Source organism: Dama dama, chromosome 4, assembly GCF_033118175.1.
Source record: "Dama dama isolate Ldn47 chromosome 4, ASM3311817v1, whole genome shotgun sequence".
In the NCBI taxonomy this organism is placed as follows: Eukaryota; Metazoa; Chordata; class Mammalia; order Artiodactyla; family Cervidae; genus Dama; species Dama dama.
The window spans coordinates 50,142,117-50,165,875 of NC_083684.1; the positions used below are offsets into that span (position 1 = coordinate 50,142,117).

General features: G+C 43.1%; 1 protein-coding gene across 1 annotated transcript; it reads right to left on the reverse strand.

Moving 5' to 3' along the window:
- Positions 1–21,603: 21,603 nt before the first annotated feature.
- On the reverse strand, positions 21,604–23,028 carry LOC133050941 (major allergen I polypeptide chain 1-like). Its single transcript, XM_061135248.1, has 3 exons — positions 22,947–23,028; positions 22,623–22,810; positions 21,604–21,654 (listed from the first exon to the last, which is right to left on the reverse strand). Exons 1-3 carry the CDS (start codon positions 23,005–23,007, stop codon positions 21,625–21,627), a joined length of 279 nt encoding a protein of 92 aa, XP_060991231.1. The 5' UTR covers positions 23,008–23,028; the 3' UTR covers positions 21,604–21,624.
- Positions 23,029–23,759: the final 731 nt, after the last annotated feature.

Below are 23,759 nucleotides of genomic sequence, written 5' to 3' on the forward strand. Positions count from 1 at the left end.
TCAAAAGGGGAGAGAGCCATCTATCCAGTAATCAGTTCCCTAAGTGCTGTTCACAGTCTGGAACATCTAGAGAGATTCACAGAGTTACATAGAAAGAGAAGAGGGAGAAGGGAGATAGAGGTGACCAGGAGGAGAAGAGGGGGAGAGAGCAGTCTAGCCAGTAATCAGTTCCCTAAGTGTTCTCCACAGCCCAGAACACCCACAGAGAGTCACAGAGTTAAGTAGAAGAGGATGGCAGTCCTAAGATGGCGGAGGAATAGAACAGGGAGACCACTTTCTCCCCCACAAATTCATCAAAAGAACATTTGAATGATGAGCAAATTCCACAAAACAACTTCTGAATGCTGGAAGAGAACATCAGGCACCCAGAAAGGCAGTCCAACTTAAAAAGGAGGTAGGAAAAAATATAAAAGATATAAAGAGAGGCAAAAGAAGTAGGGACAGAGATCCGTCCTGGGAAGGGAGTCTTTAAAAAGAGAGAAGTTTCCAAACACCAGGAAACACTCTCACTGGTGAATCTGTGGCGAGCCTTGTAACCTAAGAAGGCAACGTAACTGGGAGGAAAAATAAATAAATAATTAAAACCCACAGATTACGTGCCTAACAGCAACTCCAGCGGAGAAGCAGCGCAGATGCTCGCATCCACCACTAGCAAGAGGCGACTGGACAAGGAGGCACGGGCTGCATGGCTTAGGGTAAAGACCGGGCCTGAATGCCCCGAGGGCAATCTGAGGGAACTAATTAGAGATAGCAACCCAGACTGTGGGATAGCTATCCCACGAAAAGCCTGAACCTAAGATACCGCTAGGCATGCTCACAGAACAAAGGACTGAGCAGAGCTAGCTGGCTGTGGACTGGCCCATCCCCCGCTGGAGACTGGCAGGCGAGGGCAGCCAGATCCAGAAGGGGGCAATCACGGCCCCAGCAAGGCATCATCTACCAAACTGCAAGCAGGCTTCATTGCTAACCAAGACTCCTTGGGATTCTGGATGGTCGATATCAGCCAGGAGGGTCGCAGCCAGAGATCAGCTCCCCAGAAGAGACACACAGCACACCTGAGAAGTCGTGCAGGTTGTACACCCAGAAAACAGCAGCAGGGACGGAGGAGGTGATAAGTCACAGCCCCCACCTGGGGGAGACTGTGCTCACGAAGCACCTGGTCACCTGAGCTGCTCGGACCTGGGAAGGGCACAAAACGCAGGCCCAACCAAGTCTGAGCCTTTGTGGAGTACCCGAGAACCTGAACCTGAGTGGCTTAGACCTGGGAAGTGCACTCAACCCAGGGTCAGCCTCAGACAGTTCCCATCAGAGCAATCTAGAGCCTGAACAGGGTAGACTGGGAAAGACACACGCCATGAGCAGGGGCAAACCCAGTGTGGCCGAAACACTGGGAACACTCCCCACAGACGCCAGGGATGTTCGTTTGCAGTGTTCCTCCCTCCCCACAGCACGACTGAACCAGTGAGCCTAAAAAAGTGACCACCACCGCCCCCTTGTGGCAGGGTGGAAATTAGACACTGGAGAGACCAGCAAACAGAAGAAGCTAAAATAAACAGAGGGAACCGCTTTGGAAGTGACAGGTGCAATAGATTAAAACCCTGCAGTTAGCACCGACTACATAGGAAGGGGTCTCTAGATCTTGAGAAGTGTAGGCAAGGAACTATCTGAAAATGAACTGACCCCACACTGTCCACAACAACACCAGAGAAAGTCCCAGCTATATTTTCACTATTATTAATTTTTAAACTTTTAAAATTTGTTTTTTTATTTTTAAGTCCTCATTACTCCTTTAATATTCATTTGTATAAACTACTATTACTTTGCAAAATAAAAAAAGACCCTATTTTTAAAGCAAACTTCACAATATATATTTTATAATTTTTGTGACTTTGTTTTTTTCTGTAATATTGTGTTTTTGACAATCTAACCTCTACTCTAGATTTTTAATTGTTGCTTCTTGGTATTTGTTATCAATTTTGTACCTTTAAGAACCCAATCTTTAGTACCCATTTTTACTTGAGAGTGAGATTACTGGCTGGATTGCTCTCTCCCCCTTTGGACTCTCGTTTTTCTCCACCAAGTTGCCTCTATCTCCTCCCTCCCCCGTCTCTTCTCTACTCAAATTTGTGAATCTCTTTGTGTGTTCTGAGCTGTGGAGAACACTTAGGGAACTGATTACTGGCTAGATCAGTCTCTCTCCTTTTGATCCCCCCCTTTGTCCTCCTGGCCACCTCTGTCTCCTTCCTCCCTCTTCTCTTCTCTGTGTAATGCCATGAACATCTCTGAGGGATCCAGACTGTGAAGAGCACATAGGGAAGTGATTTCAGGCCAGCTTGCTCTCTCCCCTTTTGAGTCCCCCTCTTCTCCTGCTGGTCACCTATATCTTCCTCCTCCCTCTTCTCTTCTCCATGTAACTCTGTGTACCTCTCCAGGTGTCCCTCACTGTGGAGAAACTTTTCATCATTAACCTAGATGTTTTATCATCAGTGCTGTATAGATGGAGAAGTCTTGAGTCTACTATAAGAATAAGACTGAAAACCAGAGGTAGGAGGCTTAAGTCCAAATCCTGAGAACACCAGAGGACTCCTGACTCCAGGGAACATTAATTGATAGGAAATCATCAAACACCTCCATACCTACACTGAAACCAAGCACCACCCAAGGGCCAACAAGTTCCAGAGAAAGACATACCATGCAAATTCTCCAGGAACATAGGAACATAACCCTGAGTTCCAATATACAGGCAGCCCAAAGTCACACCACTGACAACTCAAAACTCATTACTGGACATTTCATTGCACTCCAGAGAGAAGAAATCCAGCTCCATCCACCAGAACACCGACACAAGCTTCCCTAACCAGGAAACCTTGATAGCCACTGTCCAACCCCACCCACAGTGAGGAACCTTCACAATAAAGAGGAACCACAAATTGCCAGAATACGGAAAGGCCATCCCAAACACAGCAATATACACAAAATGAAAAGGCAGAGAAATACCCAGCAGGTAAAGGAACAGGATAAATGCCAAACAAAACAAAAGAGGAAGAGATAGGGAATTTACCTGATAAAGAATTCCAAATAATGATAGTGAAAATGATCCAAAATCTTGAAAACAATATGGAGTTAAAGATAAATAGCCTGGAGACAAGGATCGAGAAGATGCAAGAAATATTTAACAAGGACCTAGAAGAAATAAAAAAGAGTCAATATGTAATGAAGAAAGCAATAAATGAGATCAAAAACACTCTGAAGGGAACGAACAGTAGAATAATGGAGGCAGAAGAGAGGATAAGTGAGGTAGAAGATAGAATGATAGAAATAAATGAAACAGAGAGGAAAAAGGAAAAAAGAATTAAAAGAAATGAGGACAACCTCAGGGACCTCTGGGACAATGTTAAACACCCCAACATTTGAATCATAGGAGTCCCAGAAGAAGAAGACAAAAAGAAAGACCATGAGAAAATACTCGAGGAAATAATAGTTGATAACGTCCCTAAAATGGGGAAGGAAATAATCACCTAAGTCCAAGAAACCCAGAGAGCCTCAAACAGGATAAACCCAAGACAAAACACCCCAATACACAGAATAATCAAATTAACAAAGATCAAACGCAAAGAACAAATATGAAAAGCAGCAAGGGAAAAACAACAAAGAACACACACGGGGATTCCCATAAGAATAAGAGCTGATCTTTCAATAGAACCTCTTCAGGCCAGAAGAGAATGGCAGGACATACTTAAAGTGATGAAAGAAAATAACCTACAGCCAAGATTACTGTACCCAGCAAGGATCTCATTCAAATATGAAAGAGAAATCAAAAGCTTTACAGACAAGCAAAAGCTGAGAGAATTCAGCACCACCAAACCAGCTCTCCAAAAAATACTAAAGGATCTTCTCTAGACAGGAAACACAGAAAAGGTGTATAAACTTGAACCCAAAACACCAAAGTAAATGGCAATGGGATCATACTTATCGATAATTACCTTAAAATGTAAATGGGTTGAATGCCCCAACCCAAAGACAAAGACTGGCTGAATGGATACAAAAACAAGACCCCTATATATGCTGTCTACAAGAGACCCACCTCGAAACAAGGGACACATACAGACTGAAAGTGAAGGGCTGGAAAAAGATATTCCACACAAATAGAGACCAAAAGAAAGCAGGAGTAGTAATACTCATATCAGATAAAATAGACTGTAAAACAAAGGCTGTGAAAATAGACAAAGAAGGATACTACATAGTGATCAAAGGATCAATCCAAAAAGAAGATTTAACAATTATAAATATATATGCACCCAACATAGAAGCACAGCAATATGTAAGGCAAATGCTAACAAGAATGAAAGGGGAAATTAACAATAACACAATAACAGTGGGAGGCTTTAATACCCTACTCACAGCTATGGATAGATCAACAAAACAGAAAATTAACAAGGAAAGACAAACTTTAAATGATACAATAGACCAGCTAGACCTAATTGATATCTATAGGACATTTCACCCCAAAACAATGAATTTCACCTTTTTCTCAAGTGCACATGGAACCTTCTATAAGAGAGATCACATATTGGGCCATCAATCTAGCCTTGCTAAATTCAAAAAAACTGAAATCATTCCAAGCATCTTTTCTGGTCACAATGCAGTAAGATTAGATGTCAATTACGGGAGAAAAATTATTACAAATTCCAACATATGGACGCTGAACAACACGCTGCTGAATAACCAACAAATCATAGAAGAAATCAAAAAAGAAATCAAAATATGCATAGAAATGAATGAAAATGGAAACACAACAACCCAAAACCTATGGGACACTGTAAAAGCAGTGCTAAGGGGAAGGTTCATAGCAATACAGGCTTACCTCAAGAAACAAGAAAAATTCAAATAAATCACCTAACTCAACACCTAAAGCAACTACAACAGGAATAAATGAAGAACCCCAGGGTTAGTAGAAGGAAAGAAATCTTAAAAATTAGGGCAGAAATAAATGTAAAGGAAATAAAAGAGACCATAGCAAAAATCAACAAAGCCAAAACCTAGTTCTTTGAGAAGATAAATAAAATTGACAAACCACTAGCCAGACTCATCAACACAAAAAGGGAGAAAAATCAAATCAACAAAATTAGAAATGAAAATGGAGAGATCACAACAGACCACACAGAAATACAAAGGATCATAAGAGAATACTACCAGCAGCTCTATGCCAATAAAATGGACAACTTGGAAGAAATGGACAAATTCTTAGAAAAGTACAACTTTCCAAATCTGAGCCAGGAAGAAATAGAAGATCTTAACAGACCCATCACAAGCACAGAAATTGAAACTGTAATCAGAAATCTTCCAGCAAACAAAAGCCCAGGACCAGACAGCGTCAGAGCTGAATTCTACCAAAAATTTAGAGAAGAGCTAACACCTATCCTACTCAAACTCTCCCAGAAAATTGCGGAGGAAGGTAAACTTCCAAACTCATTCTATGAAGCCATCATCACCTTAATACCAAAACCTGACAAAGATGCCACAAAAAAAGGAAACTACAGGTAAATATCACTGATAAACATAGATGCAAAAATCCTTATCAAAATACTAGCAAACAGAATCCAACAGCATATTAAAAAAACATACATCATGACCAAGTGGGCTTTATCCCAGGGATGCAAGGATTCTTCAATATCTGCAAATCAATCAACTTAATACACCACATTAACAAATTGAAAGATAAAAACCATATGATTATCTCAGTAGATGCAGAGAAAGCCTTTGACAAAATTCAACATTCATTTATGATAAAAACTCTCCAGAAAGCAGGAATAGAAGGAACATACCTCAACATAATAAAAGCTATATATGACAAACCCACAGCAAACATTATCCTCAATGGTGAATAATTGAAAGCATTTCCCCTAAAGTCAGGAACAAGGCAAGGGTGCCCACTCTCACCACTACTATTCAACATAGTTTTGGAAGTGTTGGCCACAGCAATCAGAGCAGAAAAAGAAATAAAAGGAATCCAGGTAGGAAAAGAAGAAGTAAAACTCTCACTGTTTGCAGATGACATGATCCTCTACATAGAAAACCCTAAAGACTCTACCAGAAAATTACTAAAGCTAATCAATGAATATAGTAAAGTCACAGGATATAAAATTAACAGACAGAAATCCCTTGCACTCCTATACACTAACAATGAGAAAACAGAAAGGGAAATTAAGGAAACAATACCATTCACCATTGCAACAAAAAGAATAAAATACATAGGAGTATATCTACCTAAAGAAACAAAAGACCTATACATAGAAAACTATAAAACACTGATGAAAGAAATCAAAAAGGACACAAATAGATGGAGAAATATACCGTGTTCATGGATTGGAAGAATCAATACAGTGAAAATGAGTATACTACGCAAAGCAATCTATAGATTCAATGCAATCCCTATCAAGCTACCAGCGGTATTCTTCCCAGAACTAGAACAAATAATTTCACAATTTGTATGGAAATACAAAAAACCTCGAGTAGCCAAAGCAATCTTGAGAAAGAAGAATGGAACTGGAGGAATCAACCTGCCTCACTTCAGGCTCTACTGCAAAGCCACAGTCATCAAGACAGTATGGTACTGACACAAAGACAGAAATATAGATCAACGGAACAAAATAGAAAGCCCAGAGATAAATCTACGTACCTATGGACACCTTACCTTCGACAATGGAGGCAAGAATACACAATGGAAAAAAGACAATCTCTTTAACAAGTGGTGCCGAGAAAATTGGTCAACCACTTGTAAAAGAATGAAACTAGAACACTTTCTAACACCATACACAAAAATAAACTCAAAATGGATTAAAGATCTAAATGTAAGACCAGAAACTATAAAACTCCTAGAGGAGAACATAGGCAAAACACTCTCCGACATAAATCACAGCAAGATCCTCTATGACCCCCCTCCCAGAATATTGGAAATAAAAGCAAAAATAAACAAATGGGACCTAATGAAACTTAAAAGCTTTTGCACAACAAAGGAAACTATAAGCAAGGTGAAAAGATAGCCTTCAGAATGGGAGAAAATAATAGCAAATGAAGAAACAAAGGATTAATCTCAAAAAATATACAAGGAACTCCTGCAGCTCAATTCCAGAAAAATAAACGACCCAATCAAAAAATGGGCCAAAGATCTAAACAGACATTTCTCCAAAGAAGACATACAGATGGCTAACAAACACAAGAAAAGATGCTCAACAGCAGTCATTATCAGAGAAATGGACATCAAAACCACAATGAGGTACCATTACATGCCAGTCAAAATGGCTTCTATCCAAAAGTCTACAAGCAATAAATGCTGGAGAGGGTGTGTAGAAAAGGGAACCCTCTTACACTGTTGGTGGGAATGGAAACTAGTACAGCCACTATGGAGAACAGTGTGGAGATTTCTTAAAAAACTGGAAATAGAACTGCCATATGACCCAGCAATCCCACTCCTGGGCATACACACTGAGGAAACCAGAACTGAAAGAGACACGTGTACCCCAGTGCTCATTGCAGCACTGTTTATAACAGCCAGGACATGGAAGCAGCCTCACCTCGATGCCCATCAACAGACGAATGGATAAGAAAGCTCTGGTACATATACACAATGGAATATTACTCAGCCATTAAAAAGAATACATTTGAATCAGTTCTAATGAGATGGATGAAATTGGAGCCCATTATACAGAGTGAAGTAAGCCAGAAAGATAAACACCAATATGGTATACTAATGCATATATATGGAACTTAGAAAGATGGTAATGATAATCCTATATGCAAGACAGCGAAAGAGACACAGATGTATAGAACAGACTTCTGGACTCTATGGGAGAGGGCAAGGGTGGGATGATTTGGGAGAATGGCATTGAAACATGTACATTGTCATATGTGAAACGAATCGCCAGTCCAGGTTCAAAGCATGATACAGGGTGCTCGGGGTTGGTGCACTGGAATGACCTAGAGGGATGGGATGGGGAGGGACGTGGGAGGGGTGTTCAGGGTGGGGAACACATATACACCCATGGTGGATTCATGTCAATGTATGGCAAAACCACTACCGTATTGTAAAACAATTAGCCTCCAGTTAAAATAAATAAATTTATATCAAAAAAGAGAGAGAGAAGAGAACGGGGAGGGAGGAGATAGAGGTGACCTGGGGGAGAAATGGGAAAGTCAAAATAGGAGAGAGCAATCAAGCCAGTAATCACACCCATAAGTGAAAATGGATACTGAAAATTAGATTCTTAAAGGTACATAATTGATAACAAATATCAAAAAGCAAAGATTAAAAATCTAGAGGTTAGACTCTCAAAAAAGCAATATTAAAAATACAAAGCAAAATCACAAAAATTATAAAATATTTATATATAAGATTTGCTTTAAAAATAGGGTATTTTTTGCAAGGTAATAGTAGGTTATAAAAATGAAAATTAAATAATAAAGAACTTAAATTTTTAAATGGCTGAGTAATATTCCATGGTGTATATGTACCACAGCTTCCTTATCCACTCGTCTGCTGATGGGCATCTAGGTTGCTTCCATGTCCTGGCTATTATAAACAGTGCTGCGATGAACATACAGAGTGAAGTAAGCCAGAAAGATAAAGACCAATACAGAACACTAACACATATATATGGAATTTAGAAAGATAGTAACGATAACCCTATATGCAAAACAGAAAAAGAGACAGAGATGTACAGAACAGACTTTTGGACTCTGTGGGAAAAGGTGAGGGTGGGATGTTTCGAGAGAACAGCATCGAAACATGTTTGTTATCTAGGGTGAAACAGATCATCAGCCCAGGTTGGATGCATGAGACAAGTGCTCAGGCCTGGTGCACTGGGAAGACCCAGAGGGATCGGATGGAGAGGGAGGTGGGAGGGGGGAACGGGATGGGGAACACACGTAAATCCAAGGCTGACTCATGTCAATGTATGACAAAAACCACTACAATATTGTAAAGTAATTAGCCTCCAACTAATAAAAATAAATGCAAAAGAAAAAAAAGAACTTAAATTTTTAAAATTTAAAAGGGGTAATAGTAAAAATATATATAGGGATTTCTCTAAAGTTGTTGTGGGCAGTGTGGGGTCAGTTCAGTTTCAGATAGTTCGTTGTTCCAGCTTGTACTTGTTCTCAAGGTCTATGCTGCTGCTGCTAAGTCACTTCAGTCGTGTCCAACTCTGTGCCACCCCATAGACCGCAGCCCACCAGGCTCCCCCGTGCCTGGGATTCTCCAGGCAAGAACACTGGAGTGGGTCTATAGGCCCCCTCCAATGCTTAGTCAATGGTAACTACAGGCTTTTTACATATATATATTAGTTGGAGGCTAATTACTTCACAATATGGGTAGTGGTTTTTGCCATACATTGACATGAATCAGCCATGGATTTACATGTGTTCCCTCTCCCGATCCCTGCTCCCGCCTCCCTCTCCATCCCATCCCTCTGGGTCAGGCTTTTAATCTATTGGCACCTGTCACTTCCAGAGCAGTTCCCTCTTCTATGTTCATTTTCGCTTCCTCTGTTTGCAGGTTTCTTCAGTGTCTAATTTCTTCCCTAACACAAGAGGGTGAAGGTGATCACTTATTTAGACTCACTTTTTCACTTGTGTTGTGGGGAGGGAGGGATACTGCAAACAAATATCACTGGCCGTGTGTGGGGAGTGCTCGCAGTGTATGGGCCACGTTGGATTTGCCCCAGCTCAAGGCAGTGTGCGCTTCCAGGGTCTGCACTGCTCAGGCTCCAGGGTGTTCTGCTGTGGCACTGTCCAGAGTGGGCCCTGCGTTTCTTGCACTTCCCAGGTCTCAGGTACTCTGCAAGGGCACAGACTCATTTGCACGTGTGTTTTGTGCCCTTGCCAGGTCTGAGCAGCTCAGGAGACCAGGTGTTTGGTGAGTGTACTGTCCCAGGTGGGCTAAGCATCTTAATCATCTCCTGTGTCCCAGCCACTCAGTTTCCCGGGTGCACCATGAGAGCACCGTCTCAGGTGTGCCATGTGTCTCCTCTGGGGAGCTAATCTCAGGCTGCAAACCTCCTGGCTGATGTCAACTGTCCAGGATCCCAGGAAGACATGATTAGCAATTGGGAGTCTGCTTACAGTTGGGTGGAGGATTCCAGTCTCTGGGGCCGAGGTTGGAGCAGCCCCTTGCCTTCCAGCTCTGGCTGTCCTTGCCTGCCTCTCAGCTTCTGGCCGGGGAGAGGGGACTCTACGAAGCCAGCTAGCTCTCCTTTGGTATTTGCTCAATCCTTTGCTCTGTGAGTAGACTAGGCTGCATGTTAGAGCCTTTCATGGGAAAGTTCTCTCTCTCTCTCTTTTTTCTCTCTCTGGTGATTCCATAGTTTGGGTTGCTATCTCATGTTAGCTCCCTCAGATTGTCCTCAGAGCCTTCAGGCCCACTCCTTACCCTAAGCACTGATTGTGCAGCCCATGCCTCCCTGTCCAGCCCCTGCTTGCTGGTGGTAGATGCGAGCGTCTGGGCTGCTTCTCCACTAACAGTTGCATTTAGGCATCTATTCTGTGGGTTTTTTTTTTTTTTTTTCCCCTGCTAGTTATGTTGCCCTCTGAGATTCCTAAACTCCCCACAGACCCGCCTGTGAGAGGGTTTCCTACTGTTTGGAAACTTCTTCTTCACTACTCCCTCCCCAGGATGGGTCTCCACCCCTAAGTCTTTTGTCTCTTTTTTCATCTTTTATATTTTGTCCTACCTCCTTTTGAAGAGAATGGCCTGCCTTTCTGGGTGCCTGGTGTCCTTTGCCAGTGTTCAGAAGTTGTTTTGTGGAAGTTGCTCAGCATTCAAATGATCTTTTGATGAATTCATGGGGGAGAAATTGGTCACCCTGTCATATTCCTCTGCCATCTTGGGACCGCACCCCCCAGCTTACTTCTAGAAGCATGAAATGGGTAGTCGCATTACCTTAGGAGACTTGTGAAATTACAAGGATGGGACAAGGTTTTATCCCTATTTCCTAGGGTCTAGGGTATTGTCAGACTACAGTCAGCATGGCCCATATGAAGTGTGGCATAAGTGGTAAAATGTCTCTACCCTCTGGAACAGAGAGAAGAACGACAGGACACTTCTCTTAGGAAACTATGCAATTTAGTCAAGTATTAAAAAAAAAAAAAAAAAAGTACACTGTGAAGCTCTAATTTTCCACCTGGTGAAGCTATGTTTTAAAAATAAAGGAAAAAGAAACACTTTTTCACAGAGGCAAAAGCTTGAAATCATTCAGCACCAGCATACCTGCACTACAGAAAATATTAGAGGAAGGTCTGCAGGAGGAGTGGATGTAGTGCAAGGTGGAAATCTAAAACTGTACCAGAGGAGGGAGAACATGGAGGATTGTCAGTCTGAGGATATGTATCCATATCTTTTTATATCTCTAGCTCTATCCCTAATTTAGAGAGAATTTAATACATTCACAGTGCATTTTCTTGGACTAAAATATTCAAATAATACATTCAAGAGCAGATTAAGTACAGTTGTTGAGAAAATCAGTAAATTGTAATTTAACTCAAAGAAAAATATCCCAAATAAAACAGAGAGACAAAAATGTAATAAAATATGAAAAAGTTTGTAAGAGATAATACAGGACCCAGTGAAAAGACTCTCAGTATGTAGATACTGAAATTATTGGTAGGAGTCCTGTCTCCTGCCTAGAGCTGAGTGACAGGAGGACTCCCAGGGAGCAGTAGCTGCAGTGTGTGAGCCCACAGCTGTGGGCATGGAGTAGGTCAGCAGGGATGTTGGCCTCAGTACACTGTGCAGCCAGCGCTGCTGCTTTTGTTCCTTTGTGCCCTAATTGTCTCAAGGATGGGTCTGGCTGGAGGGACCAAAGAGACCAAAGCAGAGGACACTCAGTGAGCTCCTTAAGGTAAAAGGGCAGTCCTCTGGCAATACCTAGATTGGGCTGTACCAGCAAATCCGAGTGGGGTTGCCTGGATGAGATATTAGCCAGCCTCCTGGGCATCAAAACAAATCCTTAGCTGTATCAGGAGAGAGTGTCCTTTTAAAAAAAAATTGGAGGATAGTCGTTCTGCAGTGTTGGGTTAGTTCCTGCTGTACAGCAAAGTGAATCAGCTGTGGCATGTGTGCTCAATTGTGTCTAAGTCTTCGTGACCCCATAGACTGTAGCCCATCAGGCTCCCCTTTCTGTGGAATTTTCTAGGCAAGAATACTGGAGTGGGTTGCCATTTCCTTCTCCTGGGAATCTTCTCGAGCCAGGGACCTAACCCTCCTCTCTTGAGTCTCCTGCCTTGGAGGGCAGATTCTTTACCACTGGCATCACCAGAGAGGAGGGAACTAGCTGTATATTTACATCCATCTGCCCCCTCCCCTGCCCCCATTTGGATTTCCTTCCCTTTTAGGTCATCACAGAACACTTTTAGAGTTCCTATACAGTATACAGTAGGTGCTATACAGTAGGTTCTCATTAGTTACATATTTTATACATAGTATCAATGTATGTCAATTCAAATCTCTCAATTCATCCCACCCCCTCCTTGGTATACATAAATTTGTTCTCTGTGTCTGTGTTTTATTTCTGCTTGCATTAAGATCATCTATACCATTTTTCTAGATTCCACATACATGTGTTACTATACAATACTTGTTTTTCTCTTTCTGCCTTACTTAACTCTGTATGACAGTCTCTAGGTCAATCCACATCTCTGCAAATGACACAACTGGTTCCTTTTTATGGTTGAGTAATATATGTATAACTTCATACATATGTATATGAAGATGTATATATGTATATCTTCATTTTTTACAATAAATTTATTTTTTGGCTGTGTGAGGTCTTAGTTTCAGCATGCAGGATCTTTGTTGCAGTATGTAGGATCTTTCTTTACATTTTGTGGGCTTAGTAGTTACAGGGTGTAGTCTCAGTTGCTGCACTACAGGTGGGATCTTAATTCCCTGACCAGGGATCCAACCCAAGCCCACTGTTTTGGAAGGTGGGTTCTTAACTACTAGACCTGTACCATATATTCTTTACAGGAGTAAGTGTGTTGACTTAGAGTGATAAAACTACAGTCTTCTGTTGCAGAGTCCTGGAAGCACCCCAGGGTTCTACTTGGTATATATTTAGTTGAGAAGTCTGCAGTTGGTTTGGCAGGCACAGGAGGCATGGAAATTGCAATACCTGAGGCAACAGTGGTAGAGAGACTCTTAGAATGTTTGCAACAGCAATTATTATGCAAAAATATACAAGTATTTCAGCATTTTTCAAACCAAAACAAATGCACTGGAAATAACCAGCTGAAAGTCAGCTCTTCCTGGAACCCACCCCGGTTTACACATGATCCTACCTTTGCTGACATCATTCACCTCCCTCATCAACCTGAACCTTTGGGAGCCATATATGAGAAGGAAAAATGATAGGATACTGAAAGAGGAACTCCCCAGGTCGGTAGGTGCCCAATATGCTACTGGAGATCAGAGGAGAAATAACTTCAGAAAGAATGAAGGGATGGAGCCAAAGCAAAAACAACACCCAGTTGTGGATGGGACTGGTGATAGAAACAAGGTCCGATGCTGTAAAGAGCAACATTGCATAGGAACCTGGAATGTTAGGTCCATGAATCAAGTCAAATTGGAAGTGGTCAAACAGGAGATGGAAAGAGTGAATGTCGACACTCTAGGAATCAGCGAACTAAAATGAACTGGACTGGGTGAATTTAACTCAGATGACCATTATATCTACTACTGTGGGCAGGAATCCCTTAGAAGACATGGAGTAGCCATCATGGTCAACAAGAGAGTCCAAAATGCAGTACTTGGATGCAATCTCAAAAACGACAGAATGATCTCTGTTCATTTCAAATGCAAACCATTCAATATCACAGTAAACCAAGCCTATGCCCCAACCAGTAATGCTGAAGAAGCTGAAGTTGAACGGTTCTATGAAGACCTACAAGACCTTTTAGAACTAACACCCAAAAAAGATGTCCTTTTCATTATAGGGGACTGGAATACAAAAGTAGGAAGTCAATAAACACCTGGATAACAGGCAAATTTGGCCTTGGAGTATGGAATGAAGCAGGGCAAAGGTTAATAGAGTTTTGCCAAGAGAACGCACTGATCACAGCAAACACCCTCTTCCAACAACACAAGAGAAGACTCTACACATGGACATCACCAGATGGTCAGCACCAAAATCAGACTGATTATATTCTTTGCAGCCAAAGATGGAGAAGCTCAGCAAAAACAAGACTGGGAGCTGATTGTGGCTCAGATCATGAACTCCTTATTGCCAAATTCAGACTTAAACGGAAGAAAGTAGGGAAAACCACTAGACCATTCAGGTATGACCTAAATAAAATCCCTTATGACTATACAGTGGAAGTGAGAAATAGATTTAAGGGACTAGATCTGATAGACAGAGAGCCTGATGAACTATGGATGGAGGTTCGTGACATTGTACAGGAGACAGGGATCAAGACCATCCCCATGGAAAAGAAATGCAAAAAGGCAAAATGGTTGTCTGAGGAGGCCTTACAAATAGCTGTGAAAAGAAGAGAAGCGAAAAACAAAGGAGAAAAGGAAAGATATTCCCATTTGGATGCAGAGTTCCAAAGAATAGCCAGGAGAGATAAGAAAGCCTTCCTCAGCAATCAATGCAAAGAAATAGAAGAAAACAACAGAATGGGAAAGACTAGAGATCTCTTCAAGAAAATTAGAGATATCAAGGGAACATTTCCGGCAAAGATAGGTTCAGTAAAGGACAGAAATTGTATGGACCTAACAGAAGCAGAAGATATTAAGAAGAGGTGGCAAGAATACACAGAAGAACTGTACAAAAAAGATCTTCATGAGCCAGATAATCACAATGGTGTGATCACTCACCTAGAGCCAGACTTCCTGGAATGTGAAGTCAAGTGGGCCTTAGGAAGCACCACTACGAACAAAGCCAGTGGATGTGATGGAATTCCAGTTGAGCTATTTCAAATCCTGAAAGATGATGCTGTGAAAGTGCTGCACTCAATATGCCAGCAAATTTGGAAAACTCAGCAGTGGCCACAGCACTGGAAAAGGTCAGTTTTCATTCCAATCCCTAAGAAAGGCAATGCCAAAGAATGTTCAAACTACCACACAATTGCACTCATCTCACACGCTAGTAAAGTAATGCTCAAAATTCTCCAAGCCAGGCTTCAGCAATACGTGAACCGAGAACTTCCAGATGTTGAAGCTGGTTTTAGAAAAGGCAGAGGAACCGGAGATCAAATTGCCAACATCCGCTGGATCATCAAAAAAGCAAGAGAGTTCCAGAAAAAGATCTATTTCTGCTTTATTGACTATGAAAAAGCCTGTGACTGTGTGGATCACAACAAACTGTGGAAAATTCTGAAAGAAATGGGAATGCCAGACCACCTCACCTGCCTCTTGAGAAACTTGTGTGCAGGTCAGGAAGCAACAGTTAGAACTGGACATGGAACAACAGACTGGTTCCAAATAGGAAAAGGAGTATGTCAAGGCTGTATATTGTCACCCTACTTATTTAACTTATATGCAGAGTACATCATGAGAAACGCTGGGCTGGAAGAAGCACAAGCTGGAATCAAGATTGCCGGGAGAAATATCAATAACCTCAGATATGCAGATGACACCACCCTTATGACAGAGAGTGAAGAGGAACTAAAAAGCCTGTTGATGAAAGTGAAGGAGGAGAGTTTTTCACTCTCAGAGCCAACTCTCAGAGTTGGCTTAAAGCTTAACATTCAGAAAACTATGATCATGGCATCTGCTCCCATCACCTCATGGGAAATAGATGGGGAGACATTGGAAACAGTGTCAGACTTCATTTTTTTGGGCTCCAAAATCACTGCGGATGGTGACTGCAGCCATGAAATTAAAAGACGCTTACTCCTTGGAAGGAAAGTTATGACCAACCTTGATAGCACATTAAAAAGCAGAGACATTACTTTGCCAACAAAGGTCTGTCTGGTCAAGGCTATGGTTTTTCCAGTGGTCATGTATGGATGTGAGATTTGGACTGTGAAGAAAGCTGAGCATCGAAAAATTGATGCTTTTGAACTATGGTGTTGGAGAAGACTCTTGAGTCTGCAAGGAGATCCAACCAGTCCATCCTAAAGGAGATCAGTCCTGGGTGTTCATTGGAAGGACTGATGCTGAAGCTGATACTCCAGTACTTTGGCCACCTCATGCGAAGAGTTGACTCATTGGAAAAGACCCTGATGCTAGGAGGGATTGGGGGCAGGAGGAGAAGGGGACGACAGAGGATGAGATGGCTGGATGGCATCACCAACTCGATGGGCATGAGTTTGAGTGAACTCCGGGAGTTGGTGATGGACAGGGAGGCCTGGTGTGCTGCGATTCATGGGGTCACAAAGAGTTAGACACGAGTGAGAGACTGAACTGACTAACTGACTGATGCTAATGAGTACCTGTTTCTTGTACTCTCACAATACTTACTTGGAACATCCTCATTTCGTGACAAGTCCTACATGCTCACTGAACTGGTGGAATTGTTAAGGAAAGTCAGACAGTAGAGTTAAATGACTTCTGTATACTTTCATGATATCTAATCTCAGCTTACTTCACATTTCTCCTCAACCGTCTCTTTCAACTTTTGTGTTGATTCTCATCTTACTCCATTTTTTGGTCCCAAATATTTCCTATTCTTACTTTATCCTCCAACCAGATACATTTTGACCGTAAAACTACAAGCTTTAGGGCCATTTACCTTCCTGGGACAGTTTCAATTACTAGAAAAGGACATAGTGATGTGTTGACATAGTCATATATTTTTAATTAAAATTTTAAAAAATAAGGTATTTTAAGAACAGTTAAAATAGCAATTCTTTTTATTCATATTTGGCCTCTTTTACATTTTTGAATGTTTGCAGTTACTTTTTTGTGTAAAATTTTTTTTGTTCATTTTTCTTTTCTGTTTTTGGTAGTGGGAAGATCCCCTGGAGGAGAGCATGGCAACCCACTCCAGTATTCTTGCCTGGAGAATCCCCATGGACAGAGGAGCCTGGTGGGCTACAGTCCATGGGGTCACAAAGAGTTGGACACCACTGGGTAACTAAGCACAATGGGACTGTTGAGTCTCTTCAAAGTAATTTATTTAGTAAAAATTCAGGTATAACATTGTTGTTGTTCAGTCACTGTGCTGTGCTTAGTCACTCAGTGGTGTCTAACTAAATCTTTGTGATTCTCTGGACTGTAGCCCACCAGACCCCTCTGTTCATGGGGATTCTTCAGGCAAGAATACTGGAGTAGGTTGCCATACCCTCCTCCAGGGAATCATCCCAACCCAGGGATCAAACTTGAGACCCCACACTAAAGGCAGATTCTTTACTGTCTGAGCCACCAGGGAAGCCCAAGAATACTGGAGTGGGTAGCCTAACCCTTCTCCAGGAGATGTTGCCAACTCAGAAATCGAATTGGGGTCTCCTGCATTGCACCACAGTTCAAAAGCATCAGTTCTTCAGAGCTCAGCCTTCCTTATGGTCCAACTCTCACATCTGTACATGACTACTGGAAAAACCATAGCTTTGACTATATGAACCTTTGTCAGCAAAGTGATGTCTTTGCTTTTAAATACCTTGCCTAGGTTTGTCAGAGCGTTTTTTTCCCAAGGAGCAAGTGTCTTTTAATTTCAAGGCTATGTCACTATCTGCAGTGATTTTGAAGCCCAAGAAAGTAAAATTAGCTACTGTTTCCACTTTCCCTACTTCTATTTGCCGTGAGGTGATGGGACTGGATGCCATGAGTTTAGTTTTCTGAATGTTGAGTTTTAAGCCAGCTTTTTCACTCTCCTCTTTCATCAAGAGGTTCTTTAGTTTCTCTTCACTTTCTGCCATTCAAGTGATATCATCTGCATATCTGAGGTTGTTGACATTTCTCCCGGAAATCTTAATTCCAGCTTGTGATTCATCCACCTGGGCATTACGAATGATTTTCCCTGCATAAAAGTTAAATAAGCAGGGTGACACTATTCAACCTTGATGAACTCCTTTCTCATTACTGACCCAGTCCATTGTTTCATGTGTAGTTCTGTTTCTTCTTGACCTGCATACAGGTTTCTCAGGAGATGGATAAAGTGGTCTGATATTTCAATCTCTTTAACAATTTTTCACAGTTTGTTGTGATTTACACAGTCAAAGCCTTTAGTATAGTCAAAGAAACAGAAGTAGATTTTTTCTGGAATTCCCTTGGTTTTTCTACGAGCCAACATATGTTGCCAATTTGATCTCTGGTTCCTCTGCCCTTTCTAAACCCAGCTCATACGTCTGGAAGTTCTCAGTTCATGTACTGCTGGAGCCTAGCTTGAAGGATTTTGAGCATAACCTTACTAGCATGGGAAATGAGTGCAATTGTACCATAGTCTGAAGATTCTTTGACGTTGCCCTTCTTTGGAATTGGAATGAAAACGCACCTTTTCCAGTCCTGAGGCAACTACTGAGTTTTCCAAACTTACTGACCTACTGAGTACAGCATTTTAACAGTATTATTTGGGATTTTAAATATTCAGCTGGAATTCAATCACCTCCACTAGCTTTGTTCAGAGTAATGCTTCCTAAAGCCCCCTTGACTTCATACTCCAGGATGTCTGCCTCTAGGTGATTGACCACACCATCGTGGTTATCTGGGTCATTAAGTTTGTTTGTTTTTTTTTTTTTTTTTTTTATCGTTCTGTATATTCTTGCCACCTCTTCTTAATCTCTTCTGCTTCTGTTAGGTTCTTACTGCTTCTGTCCATTATTACGCTCATCCTTGCATGAAATGTTCTCTTGATATCTCCAATTTTTTGAAGAGATTTCTACTCTTTCCCGTTCTATTGTTTCCTCTGTTTCTTTGCATTGTTCATCGAAGATGGCATTCTCTTCTCTCCTTGTTATTCTCTGGATTTTGTTGGCTATATCTTTCACGTCTCTTCTTTCCTCAGCTATTTGTAAATCCTCTTCAGGCAACCACTTTGCCTTCTTGCATTTCTTTTTCTTTGGGACGGTTTTGATCACTGCCTCCTGTACAATGTTACAAACCTCCATCTATACTTCTTCAGGCATTCTGCCTACCAGATCTAATCCCTTGAATATATTTGTCACCTCCACTGTTTAATGAATCATTAGGGACTGGATTTAGGTCATATGTGAAAGGTCTATGGATTTTCCCTACTTTATTCAGTTTAAGCCTGAATCTTGCAATTATGAATGCTTTGATACTTTATTTACTTTTAATTCTAGCATAGTAGCTTTACAATATTTGTTGGTTTCTGCCATACATCTACATGAATCAACCATAGGTGTATACATGTCACCTCCCTCTGGAACCTCCTTCCCACCTCCCACCCCATCCCACTCCTCTAGGTGAGTATTTCAATTTTTAAAACATATTTTCTGCATCTGTTGAGATAATCATATGACTTTTCTCCAGTATTCTGTTAATATGTGGACTTACTTGATTGACTTTGAATTGTAAGCCAAACATGCATTCCCAAGGGAAACATCACTTTGTCTTTATGTGCTAATTACTTTATGTGCTGCTGGATTTGATATCCTAAGGTTGTGTTAATTTTTTATATATATTTATTTATGAATTGCATCAATCCATAGTTTTCCAGTATAATATATTTCCTGAGATTATATGAAGTGAGGGATGATTCACACAGCTGCTGGTGAATTCAGGGTGGCCTAGGTGGAAATGAGTGGGGTGTCTATGATCTCAGATGGAAATTCATGTGAGAATCAGAGAACAAAAGCCACAGCTTTTTGACAATTGCCTTCCCACCCATCTGAGGTTTGGATGTTAGACAGAAAATTATTTTGGTGAAATCAGATGCTCCCTTTTCTACTAACCCAGATTAGATAAGGGTGCTGTAGATTGAAGGAAGGCAGGGAGAGGGGAGGGGATGGGTGGGCAATATAGAGGTGTCTTCCCAGCAGCCCCAGGGAGCTCTGTGCAGCTGAGCAAGAGCAGGAGGACCTATCTGTCTGTCTGTCTGTCCCAGGAGCACCAAATGCCCCTTACTTGTCTTTGCTGCATCCTTGGATAGATCCCCATAACACCTGTACACTCACTGCAGAGCAGGGTGAGTCTATATTCAAGACATTATAAGAATCACCTAACTCATCAGGGTGTCAACTGTCCTTTCAGAAGCTCTGGAGCTTTTACATCAGTTGGCTGGGGGTGGGGTAGAATATACATCCTGAGTCAGATAATGAGAAGGGTCCCTGCCCCAGGACCTGCTCACACCAGCTCAACTCACCTTAGCTCCCACAGAGGCAGGTCTCCATCTTAGAAGAGCCCCCAGACAGAGCCTGGTGGGGGTGGAGTGGTGGGCAGAGACAAGGGCCCAGTGTTACCCGGGGCAAGGAGACCTCCCCTGCACCCACCAGGGTCCCCTTCACAGGGAGAAGCAGCAGCTCTGGATCACCCTGGGGACCTGTACTAAGCCTCCTCACCATGAGGACCTTAGAAAATCCCTGTCCTAGACCCAGCCCTGTGGGGTAAACCCAGCCAGACTCTTTTCTGGAGGGGAGCTGTTGGGTGGGAAGAAGCTCTTAGAGAGCGGGTGGGATCAGGTGAAGAAGAATCAGACAGCATGAGCATGGGTCCAGGTTCATGGGCAGGCAGCAGAGGCACAGGAGGAGCAAGAAGCCCCAGACCCCTGGACGTGCATTCTGAGCATGAGACCCAACTCAGTGTGTGTTTATGTGGAAGCAGCTGAGTCCACAACTGGGGGTTTGGATTTAGGATAAACTAAGGCCTAAGCACGTGAACCTTGACCCTTGGTTCTTCCTCTCCTGTCAGGAGTTTAGGAGAGGGGTCCCTTCTCACCCATTATTTTACTTTGGTTGTAGTTCAATTTTGTTAATGGAAACCAGAGGCCCAAAGAAGGACTATAATATGTGCACAGTCACAGGGTGAGTTAGCCGAGGTCGTCTCCCCAGAATGGATGGGTGGGGGAAGCTATGTCTCTTCAGCAGATGCTTTACCTCCTCTAGCCTCAGATTCTCCCTTGTAAGATGAGGATGATTACTCCTACCCCTCGAGATTGCTGGGAGGAAGAAATTTGGTGGATGATGCTCATGACCTGTGGGTCCTGTTGACAGAAGTGATCAGACACTCTGGCTGATGTAATGATCATTAACCCTCCCCCACCTATTGAATTTGTGGAGGATCAACATTTGGTGGCTCAGACAGTAAAGAATCCACCTGCAAAGCAAGATCCATGAGTCCAGAAGATCTTCAGGAGAATGGAATGGCTACCCATTTCAGTATTCTTTCCTACCTGGAGAATTCCATTGGCAAGGAAGCCTGTTGGGCTATAATCCATGCAGGTCACAAAGAACTGGACATGAATGAGCGACTAACACTTTCACTATCTTTCAGCATCTCACATCATTGAAATTCAGCTGCAGGTGGAAGGCACACTGGTGGTCTCCACTGTGGCCACGTCCTCCCTCTCCCCAACCTCCAAAGCCCAATCTCCAGTGAGTAAGCACTCTGTTGTGAATTGCAAGGCCTTTTATTTCTGGTATTACCTACTCAGACACAGACATGGTGGGTTGCTGACACTACTTAGTGATCAGCCAAGTGATTCCCTTGGGCTCCTGGCAGGGACAGTTCCATCAGCAGAGAGAACTTGAGTATACTTTATTCTGTAAGAGGAGGTACACAAATCTCGTGAGGCCTCAGGGGTGGATGAGATGTGAAGCAGCTCTGAACACGGGGGAGGGGCCTGCAGGATTGTTTGGAGGGAGACCTCTGGATGTGAGCAGGTAAAGGTGGATATGTCCCAGGGAGTTTTCTTCCAGTGGAACAGAGATTGTGGGGTCTCCCTGGAGGACTGAGGGCAGTCTTCTGGGATAGAATGGGAGACACTGCTGAGGACCACCTTGCAGGGCTCTGGAGTGACTCCTGGGAGTCTTCAGGGATGAGCTGACCCCTGTCTGCTTCCTCCCTCTAGCCCTTATACACTTAAGAGTTGAAACAGCTGCTTGTCCCACCACCTCTACGGCAGCAGAGAGAGGATTCACCCTTATCCTCGATTCTGGGCATCCCAGGCCTGGGGAGGGCAGGAGGGCAGCTTTTGGAAGCAGCCTCCTCTTAGGGCATGTGAGGCATAAATGTCTCTTTGAGGTCTAGGGAACAAGGAGAAATGTAGGGTTTAGGTGGGATGGAGTAGGAACTTAAAGTAGGAGGGAAAGAACTGATATTTGGAGAAAGGAAGGACTCAATGCGAATGGATTACAGAAGATTCCAGTTCCTCTGCTGGAGAGGCTGGAGTCAAGGAGGCCAGTGCTGAGGGCCTAACTCCAAAGGCAGATGGCATCACAGAGTCAGGAGGGCCTGGAGGGTCCCAGGCCTGTGACCAGGCAGAGCTGAGTTGTCAGGGCCAGCTCAGGAGCTCCAGGGCTAGACTGAGTTTTCCTGCAGGATCCTTCCCCACCCTGTGGGTGTCGGCCACATCCTCTCTACCTCCTCATTCATGAGGTTCTTTCTGCTCTCAGGTTCTCAGGGAAGAGCCAGGGTGGAGAGGAAATGATCCCCCCACCTCCCAGTGCCCTGAGCAGATGCCTGACACCCCTGTCCCCACACAGGCACATCCACACACAGCCTCACCCACCAGGATGCTGAGAGCATTCTGCTTATCCTCTTCTGTCAACTTCTCATCAACTCTGCCCTTCAGCCTTCTGGCATTGGCCACTATCGCACTGTTTGTGTTGTATTCTTTCACTTTAGCAATGTATTCGTCAGGGGTTCCCTTCACAAAGAGGTAAACATCCTCCCTCACTGCTGGGCATATGTCACAATCTTAAACAGAGAGATAAGGGCACACTCCTTGAGAGGCATTTATCAGAACACACTCTTCCCTTCCCCTCCAGACACGCTCAGTGCTGCCCTGGGAAGGTGTCAGAACCCTTGGGGAGCCCAGGTCCCAGCCACTCACTTCCACCCGCAACGAGGAGCAAGGCAGTGCAGAGCAGCAGGAGAGCTCCAGCCCGCGTCATGGTGCCGGTGGCAAGTGCTCCCTATTCACCTGGAGCCCTTTTCATAACACGTCCATGTCCTCACCCCCAAGGGATCTTGGGTCAGATGCTTCCTTTTCCCGAAGATCCTGCCAGGCCACAGCCTGGTGTTTCCCAGGTCTGCACAGGAGGAGCTGTGTGTGTTGGCAAGATGCTGGTCCTTGAGTCCACAGAGGGCACTGGCTCAGCCTCCTCCCTCCTGGAGGGCTCTGGGGGAGGGGCAGCTGACACAGGAAGCTTAACAACTGAAAATCCCCAGGTTGACTAAAAAGGGCAAAAATGCTCAAAAATCAGGCCTCCTGAATGCTGGCCTATGAGAGCCTGTCGGAACAACACATGATCTTGAAGACAGGCAGGTGTGGACTTTATACTCTGAGCTTAGGAATGGTCTCACAGGGAGTAAGTGCCAGGCAAGTCAGGCACCCCTTGGTCAGGCTCTCTGGTGGCTCCTGCCCCGCCCTGCTGTTATCACTGTTTCCTTAATCTTGTCAGTGGCCTCTGTTGGGCCACTTCCCCGAACCAGTTTCTGGAGACTGGAAACCTCTTTTATGTGCTGGCCCAGAAATTTCTAGTTTTTTCTTGACCAAGTCCCTCCACCTGGCAACCTTGATAGCATCTCATTCTACACAGAAATATTTTCTGCAACTTCTTTCTTCTTTTCTTTTAATTGAGACTTTTTTGTGTGCATTGGATTATAGATGATTAAGAAGATTATGATAGTTTCAGGAGGACAA